The 12,885-nt window shown below is 47.4% G+C and overlaps 2 protein-coding genes across 2 annotated transcripts in view; one reads left to right on the top strand and one right to left on the bottom strand.

Moving 5' to 3' along the window:
• Positions 1–5: 5 nt before the first annotated feature.
• OTOP3 (otopetrin 3) lies at positions 6–3,230 on the top strand (the record flags this gene model as incomplete). The annotated part of the gene is made up of 4 exons (XM_010287867.1): positions 6–19; positions 598–716; positions 1,388–2,319; positions 3,060–3,230. Coding segments are annotated over 4 exons (1,236 nt in total), but the record flags the coding sequence as incomplete, so codon positions are not given.
• Positions 3,231–7,500: 4,270 nt separating this feature from the next.
• Positions 7,501–12,885, bottom strand: part of HID1 (HID1 domain containing) — a gene marked incomplete at its 5' end in the record, with an annotated part of 21,782 nt that continues 16,397 nt past the window's right edge. The window contains 4 exons of the mRNA XM_010287866.1: positions 7,501–8,284; positions 8,734–8,892; positions 9,217–9,308; positions 9,692–9,772. Coding sequence (XP_010286168.1) covers positions 8,221–8,284; positions 8,734–8,892; positions 9,217–9,308; positions 9,692–9,772 — 396 coding nt within the window. The remainder of the gene's footprint in view (positions 8,285–8,733; positions 8,893–9,216; positions 9,309–9,691; positions 9,773–12,885) is intronic.

Genomic DNA, 12,885 nt, shown 5'->3' with positions numbered 1-12,885 from the left:
TCCAGCACAACTTCACCAGGTACAAAGACGGGGGAAGAACTACCCTCTACCCCGCTAAGGAAACTTCCTTTCTGTCCTATGATCTCCCTTATTCCTGCTAGAACTGTCTTCGCCCGGGCGCAGACTCTCTGTATTCTGCGCCACACAAGAACCACGCCGCGACCTGACCAGAGCCGTCCCCGTCCCGCTGCCCAGCTCCCTTCGGTTTTCACCGACTGCTGCAAAGCGTGTCGCGTCCTCCCGACCCCGAACACCCCCCGCCCCGCTGCGTGGCTCAAGGGTCAATTCATTGACGGGGGGATGAGGTGGGGCGGCCTCCCCGTCGCTGTCGCTGGGAGAGCTCTCAGCCTTCCCCCGCCCAGCTGCACCCAGACCCAGGCCAGTTTCACCGGCGAGCCTGGCAAACGGCCGAACGAACGGGAACGTACTCGGCCCTTTTTGGGTGCGCGAAGTCGCCGAGGCCCACAGGCAGAACAGGCACAAAGGCGCTGCGCGTGCACGCATCCGTGCGCGGGCAAGCGAGAAGCAAAAGGCCAGCACCACAGCCAGGCCGCGAACAATCCCCGCAGGCAACACACTGTCCTCCTCTTCTCCCAGGTGTGGGCTGATGCTGACCATAGCCACTAACCTCCTCCTCTGGCTCTTGGCCGTGACCAACGACACCATTCACTTGGAAATCGAGTCCCAGCTGCGTGAGGTAGAGGAGCGACTCGCAGGCAAGGCTCCTTTTTCCCATCCCTATTTGTGCTGGGCTGACATAGATGGCCTCTGGGGGCACGACAGTTCTTGAACGCAGTGATTCAGGTCTCACAACCAGTTCTCCCAAATACTGTGACTTCCCTGTTATTGGAGGTTGTCTTGAGGAGGTGGGCTGCAAGGGGAGGGCATCTTCACATGGAGGCGGAGGAGCTGATATGAAAGCCTGGAACTGAGGGCTGGGAAAGGAAAAGCCCACCATAAATTAGCGGTTTTGCTCGCATTTACCTGTCAACTGCAAGCAAAGGATTGCCAGACTAGAAAAGCCTCAGGTGATTGCTCTGCTTTTCTTTCTAAGGATATGAGGGGGGAAAAAAAGGCGGGGGGACACACTAATATGGTAGAGATAGAGGCAGCTTTGCTGTGAAGGAAAGTGTCTCTCTCATCCAGCACCTGTGATGCTGGCCAGAAGGAGTACAACATATTTGGAAAAAGACATTTGCTAAACCCTGTTACTCTGAATCCTCACAGTCTCGAGGACTGAGCGGTAATCACTTAACTTCCTACTGATCACTGCTTCTGAGAGGCATAGAGACAGATGTTGTGCCTGCACACAAGAAACTCCCAAAGATAGCCATGAAATCCAGGCCATCACCCTCTTAATTGTTGCCCTCCTCTTCTCATGCTCCAGGCAACGAGACTACCTCGTGCACATGCCCAAACACAACCGTCTGCAAAGTCTTCCAGAAGGGCTACATTCTGCTCTACCCCTTCAACACCGAGTACTGCCTCGTCTGCTGCTCCGTGCTGTACGTCATGTGGAAGAACGTGGGGAGACGCATCAGTCACCACCACATCCCTCACATCAAGCCCAAGTTCAAGCTCCAAGGAGTGGTCTTTGGGCCACTGATGGGCACCACTGCCGTAATCATTGGTATCTGCGTCTTCATGATGTACCAGATCCAGGCCACCGGCTCGGCCCCAAACCACCAGGTCTTCATAATGTATTATTCCTACTACATTGTGCTCCTGCCCGTGATGAGTGTGGGTGCCGTGATTGGGACAATCATCCACGCCTTGGAAAAAAGGGAGCTGGACACGCTAAAGAACCCAACCCGCAGCCTGGATGTGATCCTGCTGATGGGGGCAGCCCTCGGCCAAATCGGCATGTCCTACTTCTCCATTGTTGCCATTGTGGCCAGTGACCCCATGGACCTGTTGAACAGCCTCATCCTGTCCTATTCTGTCCTGCTCATCTTTCAGAACATCACCCAAAATGTCTTCATCATTGATGGGCTTCACCGGCAGCCCCTTGTAGCAGCAACTGAGGACAGACACACAGGACATGTTGAGCAGCATGCAGTGGCTTCAGAGCTACCTGGTGAAGAGGAGAGCACAACAAGCAGCAAACAGGAGCACACACAGGTATCTCCTGGAAAAGAGGAAGAAATTAAAGAAGAGCAGGATCATGAAGCCTATGACCAGAGACAAGTGAGCATGCTGGAGCTGGGACAGGAGATCCGGAAAGTTTCACTGTCCTATATCCATAGCTACTCTCACCTGAATTGGAAGAGAAGAGCATTAAGAGAGATCTCGTTCTTCTTGGTTTTGTGTAACATCATAGTAAGTATTGTTCTCTCTGCCACATCACAGCTTGGCTGAGCCATGATGACCTGTGATACAGATGTGCTCTTATTGCCTTCCTCTTGGGACACTATTCCAGACAAGAAAACTTTGCCCACCGAGTTTCAACCTACCGGTGAGGCAAGCCAAGACTGTTTCTTCTGTTAATACCCCACTCCCATAATTATAAGGTCTTTATTTTAACCTAAGAGTCAAATAAGGCTAGGTTTCCTGGGTGCAGGAAGGAGACAGCTAATAAATACTTATGTGCCAAAATTTTAGCCTCTGAAAAAGTTATCAAACTCATTAAAGGTGTTTCAGGAGAGAGGTGGAGAAACATGAGGCACCAGCAGTGAGTCTTTGTAAACATGAGTCTCCAGGGTTGAAACTCACCCAATAAAGTACACTGCTCTGGGATCTTCAGTAAACATGGATCTTCACAGCAGCCTTAATCCAGTGAAAACAAATTGGCCAAGGAGCCAGTGAAATTCTGTAGAAAGATGAAGCTGGCTGGGGCAGAATGCAAATCATTAGTTTTCCAGGTATTCAAGAGGATTTGACTCATAGCAAGGAGTCAGCAGCATAACTAGGGATTTTCCTTCTCTCCCCTGGCAGGGAGACTCCTCTTATACTCTTGAAATATTCCTACAACCACTTGAGCCAGTGCTGAGATTAGAGTGCAGGTAGGGGACAGCTTGTCATTCTCTGACTTCTGCTCTTTTTTCCCTACACCTCTTTAGCTCTGGGTCATGCCCACTTTTGGGGCTCACCCTGCCTTCGAGAATGGACTGGAAAAGTCATTTTATGGCTACTCCACCTGGTTTGCGATCGTGAACTTTGGCCTCCCCCTGGGTGTGTTCTATCGAATGCACTCCGTCGGGGGACTCCTGGAGATCTACGTCACAGCCTGAACCAAGGTGACTCCCTACCCCAGAGGCTGGGGTGAAACAACGATGCTGAACAAAGATGCAGTAAGCAACCGATACGCACATGGCAACTTTTAAGCTTTTTCTCTCCAGCTTCTACTTTGACTTCTTGAATCTCCGTGAGTTTCAGAAGAAAAGGAGGCCGGTTTATAGTCTCAATTTTTCTCCATAGAGAACAGACTCAAAGCCCATAAACAAACTGCCTTACTGCTCTAAGGAAGGATGCATGGTGGTACTTTTTTCAGTAGTCCGCCAGTGGATGCTGTATGGCAGCAAGTGGGACTTCACCAGCTCCTATGGACATCTTCCAGATAAAAGAATGCAAGAGCAGCCTTCAACAAAAGCAACAAAGACTGACCTACACTCTATAGTGTCAAAGACCATCAGCCCCATCACTGCTCAGCAACCCACCATGCTGCAGCACAGAAGAGCATCCGCCACACTAGCAGCACATACACCCACAGTCATTCAGAAACAAACCAAACACACACTTTTCCTGGGTAATTCTCAAAAGGATCATTATGCTGCTTTACTGGTCAGAACGGGGGCTATTTCTGTTTGTTCCTGGTGCTGACATCTGGCACATCAACTTGTCCAAGTCCTGTAGGACCCAGCCCTGATGAAGTGCCAAGCCCTTGCAGCTCTCAGTACTGAGGAACAGGACAGGCCTTGAGACTTGCACTGGTTCAGTGCACCTTCTCCCATTATTGAAAACAGAAGCTAGAGCATTATCTTGCCTTGCTGAGAATAAACACTATTTCTCCTTACAGGCTCTCAGAGAGCCTCAAGTGAGAAGCACTGGAGAAGTACTACGGCTGATCTTTACTTGATGCTACTTCATGCATGATGTTACCACCAGTGTGTACTAGCAACGGGCCCACAGAGCTAGAAAGTTACTGCCAAACTTACTGTGAAGCCCTCCCTCCCCTACCTCCAACACTTAGATCCTCACTGCTGCTTCGCATAGCCACAAACATTTTGCAAGGTGCACTGTGCGTAAGGGAATATGGCTGTACAGCACGGTGCCTGATCAAAGACTCATTAGTACTTGTTCCATAGGAGGTGCTTGCTTTGAAAGCACATGGGAGAGCGAGGGGTCTTGCGACTACGGGTCCCAAATACAGAGCCCGATGAATAGAAATAAAGAGAGATTGAATTTTCATGTGTATCTTGTGAAATCTTTGGGTTTGCTTTGCATTCACCAAAGACCAGACTCAAAATCAACTGACATTGACTTACACCGCTCAGCATTCAGAGGTTATACAAGATTTAAAGGCAGGCCTTGTTAGCAAAAAATGGATTGATTGTATATCAAAATCTTTCATGACTCTTTAGCCAAGGCCAAAGCAGCATGGTACAAAAGGCATTTACGTTATTGCTTCTGTTCCTCTATAAATCAATCCCAGAAGCAGTTTAGGATCAGAGCCCATTTATGGTTTTTTTCTGTGATCCTCTAGAAAAGCAAAACCCCTCAGACAGTAACAGTGATGAGGTAGTAACTCCTGACCACACACATCCCACTTTCTCTGGGATTCAGCATTCAAGCAATGACAACACCTTGTTGTGAAACGAAAAGCGAGAATGACTGCACCAGCATGAACTTTGCCCATAAGTGTTTTTACTTAGGCCTGTGTCAACAGAAATCTGTCATGAGAAATAACAGCTGGATAAATTAGGCTCCAATAAAGTTAATTATTATTCTCATTTCACAGTTTGTACCAAGGGATCTACAGGAGATACATGCCAAGGTCTGGCCCTTTCAAATCATGAACAGGATCTCAAACCCTCTTCCTAGTTATTGACAGCCTGGGGACAAGCAATGATGTACTTCATGGGCAAACCCATGACCTGGATTTTATCTGTCATGCAATAGATAAAACAGTTTAAGTTACTGAGCCTCCACTGAGCAGGTGACTTTGGAGGTCTCCCACTGAGATATAAATATTGTCACACACATAGGGAGTGAAAGCAAAGTTGGTTTGTGATTTCTTGCCGATGGACTACCTGAATTCATGATTAGCACAAACAGGAATGAAGCCCGCCAGCTCCAACTCTTACACACAGCCACTGTAGATCAGCTAGGTGGTGAAAACCCTCCGTGTCCTTTCCTAACAACACCCAGTTCTAACACTGCAGATGAAGGTAAGAAATCCCACAACAGGCAACAGTGAAAGCACTCTTTGAGGCCAAAGAGAAATGTGGGGTCCAAGGTTTCAGCCCTTTCACTTTGGAGGGTTCTAGTTCTACATGACTGAAGCTCAGGACTGGTTTGTGTCTACCTCCAGGAAGGGTAAAACCATGAACACACAATTTGCATGAAATTAAAATGCCTTCAGCGCCTTCACGAGACTGACAGCAGGGCTGGGCACAGTAATCTAAAAGCCTAGTGAGAAGCAAGGTAGCCACGACTTCTGAATTCCACAGTCATGACAGGTCAGTGGCCCAACTGCTCCTTTGTCATCTGCCATCTGCTCCACCATCCTTTGTCATCTGCCATCCGTGAACGACTTCCAGACCTCTCCCAGCTCTGATCCCGTTTGATCTAGTTCCTTTTCTGTACCCTTTGAGGCAGTTACCTTGGATGGCATCTCATGCCATAAGCACAGAAATGGCCAAAAATGCACAGTTCAGCCTCATTTTCCAGAGTTCAGTCTTCATTTCTGATTACAATAAAAAAATAAATCCATGCACTGAAAAGGAAGCCAGCACACGGTCTCCTAAGAGCACAAATCACTCCAGCACAAGACAAACAAGATTATAATCCTAAGAGCACAAATCACTCCAGCACAAGACAAACAAGATTATAAACCTCTCTCTGGGGATAAAAAATAAAGCAACGAACTGCATGTTTCAGATAATCTTTATCTTTCTCTCTGTAAGTAAGCAAATAGTTTACAGTGCAAGTTGATTTCCACAGAACAAGGATCAGACTCCAAACACCAAGAAACAAACAAAAAATTTCCAGAGGAACTCACAAAGAAACAAAGCAGAAAAGAGAGGACGGAAGAGATCATGAGAACCAGCAGATCCACGGGAGGGAAGAGGCAAGCGCATGGGACACAGGATGCCCCATTCCAGCTGTGAGGTGCAAGCACCATACAACCAGAGGCTGGCCCCACCAAATCACATTCTTATATACGAGAGAGATTCCAAGTAAAACAGAGACCTCATCCTGTTGACATCTGAACAGAGATGGGGTCAGGATGGGAGTAGTGCTAGAAGGCAAAGTGGGTTGGAGATGGGGGCGGGGGTGGGGAATAAACCTCTCTCTATTTCACATATTTCTTATCCTTCAGAAAATAATTCAAGCTTCATTTCAGCTACCAGTGGCCTGGGACTCCAGTCCCCTTTCAGTGCCCAAAGGAGGAAACCACCCAACTATAGGCAGCAGGAACCAGCAGTACACTAGAGCAGCACTCTCTCTAGGAGAGGATGGTCGTGTAGCTATCAGTCTAGCTTCAAAACTTAGGGAAGGGTTACAAGACACAGAAGTGTGTGCCATACCTGTCCCCTTTAACACGTGAGACCAGTTTCCAGGGAATGATCTCACTGATTCTAAACTGTGGCAAACAGCTCATGGCCAGTGATCCTCCTGAGAGCCTGAATACCAGAGCACCAAGGACTAAGCTTTGGTGGAGAGGGAAAGGTCTTAGTTCATGACAGGACTCCTCACATTTCACTGTCTAAAGACCACACAGGTCTAAAGATAGCAGCCTCTCCCAGCAGAACGTAAAATCTGACCCAAACCCCAGGATGTCTCTACCTACCAATGCGCAACCCCATGTGGCTGAACCAAGCCAGCAACAGCAGGTCTCCCACCAATTCTTGTTCCGGCATCCCAGGCTTCACATGCTTGGGACCCAATACATTCAAGATCTGACAACTTGGTCACTAGCAAAATGCCCTGAAGAATTGAACTTTGCCTCAGCACTCTCCACTCCCCAGTGATATGGAGATGCTTTTCCTCCTACAACTTCCAAATTCCTCCTACAACTTCCCTGAGTGCCTCCCTCAATTCCTTGCCTTAGACAGTAGTGTGCAACAGACCCTTCCACTCCTTGCACTGCATCTGCCTGCCAGGCAAAGGTGGAAGGATATGGTTCCTTTCAAACCCGGGTGACACTGTCCTTTCAGTCAACAGGAGAAGACTGAGAGTTTAACAGTCGCATCTCTTCTCCTTGCTTTCACTGAGCCAGTCCCTTCCTTCCCGTTGTGCTCACACAGATTAAGCAGGGCTTTCCAAAGTGACACACACTCCATTGCAAGAGCCCACCATGAAGGACAGGCTGCTGGGCCTGGAAGCCAAGGAAAAACTTCTCACACCACACCAAAGCACCGGCTACTACAAAACTTCTTAAGCAGCTTTCCAGGAAAGGAGCAGAGAGATTCAGAACTGAGACAGAAAGTTTTCCTTCAGCAACTTCTCCTTTTGTTTGGATGGGAAAGACTTCCCTACCAATATGCAACTGAGACAGCAGGGAGACACCTGCAGCCAGAAGGGATGCCCCGGAAACTTTATGGAGCCACATGAAAGTAACTGCAGTTTCCAAACCCCATCTCCTGCAGGAATAGCAGCTTCTCCCTTGCACCCAATTTACAGCTAGCCTTTTTCAATTAAATGCTGACTCTGACCAGGGCAAAGACAGGGTCAGACTGGTTTCCAAACCACATCCAGGAGGAAAAGAGAAACAGAAGAGCTAAGAACAGCCTGATTTCTAGTGCAACCACAACAATGGACAATCCCTTAGACATCTTTCACTCAAGGTTCATGGTGAAGGGTGAGGGAAGAGAAGTGAGCTGGGGGTAGGGATGTCCAAGCAGGTCCCAATTAAAGCTTTAAATGACAAGGAAGTAAATGAAGTGATTGTCCTTTTGGTCTCTCAGCTGGATGTGAAATGCAGGAATAGCTGTGACGAAGCAGCACACAGCAGTCCTTAGATCCAGTGTACTTCTCTTAGTAGAAGTAAGTGCTCTCTTAGACCCGTTGAATTTCAAACAGCTTCACGTCTGTGTCATACCAGATAGGGGGATCCACATTCCTGAAAAGAAAGACAAGATCCACTTTACTCTCTGTGGCCAGGTACATGGAATTCAAATCTCACAGCCAAGATTACAGGAGCTGGCTATACAGAATGTCTTCAACTTTGCAAAAGAGGAAATGACCGGTTGAGAGACAACAGGCCTTAAAGGGATGGCAATATCTACAACATCCTACAAAGCCAGACCTTTGCATGAAATCTCTGCACCATGCCCTCTAAACAGCAGCAGGGAATAGAAAAGCTGCCAGTTCCCAAACAAGCAGTACTCCCAGAACAACTCCCTTCATGTCTCCTGCTCAAACAAAGTTTTGGAGCAGCTGATTCACAACAATATCTTTCCATCCTGCAAATATGAGACAATCCAGAGCTGGGCAAGTGCATGCAACACTCTCTACAGGTCTCGCAAAAGTTTGGAAGAGACCAAGTTAGAATGCACCTGTCTGGTTTACCTCAAATAAATAACTCCCCACATGTAGGTCCGGAACCACATGGCAGTGCCCGAGTTAGCCTGGTACTTGCGAATGAGGATGGGGTGAGGGACAGGTAGCAGCCCCACCAGTGTGCCATGCTGCAAGAACTTGAGGATCTCTGACTCATCAGTAAGACCCCTGCAAAGAGACCGATCAGGAACACCCTTAGCATTTCTGAGAGACACCCCCAAAACTGCTGCAGCACAAAGTATCAGTCTAAACACAGAGCGGGCGACCGTGGTCACCAACAACACACACTCTCTACACTGAAAAAAACCCCAACACACAGTCGAAAAGAGATCAGAAAAATAAGAAGTTTGGCAAGCAAAATAGTATCTCCTCTGCTTTCAGTTGTACTTTACAAGGTTCCTCCTAGAGACCCTCCCAATTCATCAAACTCTGCCAACTTCAGAGAGCTCTCTACACACTGTATAGCCAGTCTCTCTCCAAAAATGCACTTACTTGTCAATGCAGATTTTCTCCACCTGAGGGACCAGCACCTGTAAGAGCCGCATGATTGTCTGCAGGGGAAGCTTTGACTTCCAAGACATTACCTGTAATTAGGAAAGCCCACAGGGAAATCAGTGCACTGCACTAACTACTGTTATCTCCACTATCTCTACAACAAATGAGGTTTACAAAAACCACGAAAGTGGTGGATGAACTGAGTGCACAACAGCAACACAATAAATCCTGGAGCACTAGAATTATCAGCCACTCAATGAACCTAGCAGGGCATTGGTTTACAACAGGTAAATAAAAAATACTTCTTTGCAGATGGTAGTAAACTTCTGTAGCTTTGACTACAAGGCAAAGACATTCCCCATGGGAAAACCCTGCTGTGAAAGAGTCTCCGCTTTGGTGTGGGGGGCAAGGCAGGGATTTCTGCTACACGTCTTTTCCTCATTATTTATTTCCCCTGTCCAGATCCCCTTACCCAGTCAGGAGTTGGAGTCCACTGTCCACTGGAGGATGCACTAGAGAGACGCCTCCGATCCCGTCGGGGGTGTGATGCCTCCTATCAATAAAAATAAAAAAAAAAACAAACAACAAAACAAAAGAAAATGCAAATGAAATCACAAAAAAGCAAGAAATACAACCCATTTTCTGCTGATTTCCCCCCCAGCTTTTCCAGAGCACAGCCTGTACCTAGAACAGATCAAACCCACCAGACCTTCATTCACTGAAACCATGTGCTTTGACCCACTGAGTGGCAATATTTGGTGGTGTTAAGTTGTAGGACCCCGTGGCAAGGTCACAACTCCAGTTACCACTGCTGACACTCTGTTGGAACAATGCACAGTGGGAGAGTTAAAACAGGACTGACAAAGACTGTTCAAGCATGCTTCTTTCTTCTAGCACAGAGATTAAACAGCTAAAGGCCACAGCTTTTCAGACCTCTGTCTACTGAGTACCTCTGGGGTTTTTGGTGCCCATCCTGGAATATCTTATTTTTTCCCAAGGGTGGGCTGTCAGCAACCCCTACCTAATAATCCCTGCCCCTTAAGGAACAATGTACTCATACCCCCAAACACAAACACTATCACTAGTCACTTTTTAGAAAGCTCTGGTCAAAAGTCCAAGACCCAATTCTCTCTTGTTATTCTTCTCACCATCACTCTGTTTTGATTTCTCTTATACTGAAGACATAATTATCACACTGGCTTTCCAGGTCTGCTAGGTAAAGCTCCAAATATTCATGGTGGGAAAGAAGGAAATAACCCTTTAAAATCACTGTTGATCTCTGCAGGAGGTAAAAATGGAGAGGTTTTTTCCATTTTGCAATGCACGCTGACCATTCATTTTGGAGCTCTACAGCCTAGAGCTGACCTTTCTATGAAACAAATGGGAACAGCACTTCCTTCCAACAGCCATCCTGCACCTCCACATGCGTGGACTCATTCACACGTCACCTTCTCAACCAGAAACAGCAAGCTTGGGGCAGAGCTGTGCTGCAATCCACTGGAAGCTGACAGTGCAGTCCTCTTCTTACTGGGGAACAGCTCAAGCCAGCTGCTGGACACAGAGATGTAATGACCCATGATTATGTTTCATGGCCTGCTTTTCGTCTGCAAGTTCTCAGCAAAGATCTCACTTAACGGCAACATGGTGTGCTTAAGACACCCTGCTGACCATGGGCCTTCACCTGATATCAGGGAAGGCCAGGAAGGATAAGACTGGTCCTGGGATATTCAGGAAATCTGTTCATTCCAGTTTATTCAAAGCCTAAACAGTAATATTATTTTGCAATGTTGTCAGCTACAACCTTATCGTTCAGCCTGTTCAGCTTCAGTGCCATGTCCTCATCAAGCTTCTAAAAATAAACTTAATAAAAACATAAAAACCCTGATTTCCTTCAGATTACCCCACCCTCTTCCTCTTTCCTCCCCACTCTCCCACAGTCCTTGCCCCCTTAGAGCTGCCATCCAAACGCTGGCATCCAGCTGACACATTTAGGAGAGGTAAGATGGAAATACACTGAAATGTTCAACAGCCTTCATATTTCATGAGACACTTCTGAAACGGTTATGACTGATAAGAGAAGAACATTACAATAGATAAAGGAAGGAAAATAAATCAATCATAAGGGTGTCCATCCTAAAATTTATCCAGTGTCTCTTATTAATTTATCTTAATTCAGTAGGTTGGAACCAGGTTGGAACACAGAAAGAAGACAACGTTCAGATAGTCTGAAACACCAGAATCCCTGGAGACAGATGTGTGCTACCTGAAGCGCCATGCGATAGCAGTGGTGATTCTCCCCATAGCATATCCCACACCCAGCGCTTTATTGCCCTTCACCTCCCATCTGCTTTTTGGCCCCCACCCCACAAACATTCAGACATGCAAATAGCATTGCTGGAGCCAGGTGGGGCAGCTAATGGGCAACTGACTGTCTGAGACCAAAGGCCCCCACGTGCACACACACAAGGAGAACAAGCAGAGACGATCAGCAATATAGGAGGCTTCAGCCTGCTCCACTAGATCACGATGCCTTTGCAAACATCCCCCATTGTGTTCAAAAAACGTGTGGATGTGGCGCTTCAGGACATGGTTTAGGGGACACGGTGGCACTGGATTAATGGTTGGCCTTGATGATCTTGAAGGTCCTTTCCAACCTTAGTGATTCTGTGATTTGCACCCCGATTCTGCAGTACTGTCTCAGCCAAATGCATGTTGAGAGCAAAACAGACTGAAAGATTCTTGTAGCACCACCACAGTCCCTAACAGCCCATGATAAAATGCATCATCCCATCCCAACTCATCACCTCCTGCCCAGTTGGCTTCACACCTGGTCAGAGCTGGTGTGTCCATTTGGCTATTCCAGAGAAAACTAAGAGAGAAAAAGCTGGGAAAGTTATGTCTTTCACCATGGGGCAGTCATGCCTCCTTGTGCAACGTTCTTACTGCAGTGAAACGGCTCAGTGGACAGAGAACGCTCAGGCAGAGCGTGAGGCAGTGCCAGATGTGTACTGAAGGAGGAGAGGACAGGCAGGACAGCCTTCGTAATACACCGCCTACAAGACAGCCTGGACATTTTTGATACTGGACAGGAAAGGACATGGACTGAGTTAACAGGGAACAATAAAAGACTACTGCTCCACTGAATTTGGAAGAAAGCTGTTTTATCGCTCTCCATGGGGAAAACTAGCAAATGCCAGAAGGCTGACATTGCCACCAGAGCCTAGGAAGCCAGTGCAGCCTTGATTCACAGACTGCAAAGCCTCTGTCTCATCTACATGGCCAAGCAGCCACCACTCTGAGGGCAGCATCTCAGCCAGGCCCTCATGGGATCACATTTTTCACAACACCAGCTAGACAGAATATTCTCGTAGAGCTCTCCATCCCAGAAAGAAGGGAGAGGAAAGAGAAGCAGCAGTCATAAGCCTCTGAATCAGGAACATATCCCTTTGCAATTACACACTTGCTGCTCTATCAGTAGCTTTCAAAACTCAGTCCTCTAGTGTCCTAGCTCTTGTGTCACTAGCACAAACTTGAAACACCCAAGGTGATGCAACAGTACTTCTGAACCACAGTGTTTTCCAGCACAGCTCACGTGTGCATATTGCCTCTAATATGATGCCTTTCTGCAGTGGGCCAACCAGACCTCTCCTTTTAAGTCCCCCATTT

Source organism: Phaethon lepturus, unplaced genomic scaffold (genome assembly GCF_000687285.1).
Source record: "Phaethon lepturus isolate BGI_N335 unplaced genomic scaffold, ASM68728v1 scaffold35975, whole genome shotgun sequence".
Taxonomy (NCBI): domain Eukaryota; kingdom Metazoa; phylum Chordata; class Aves; order Phaethontiformes; family Phaethontidae; genus Phaethon; species Phaethon lepturus.
Note: the sequence above shows the minus strand (reverse complement) of the source record. Positions and strands in the feature narration are given on the sequence as shown.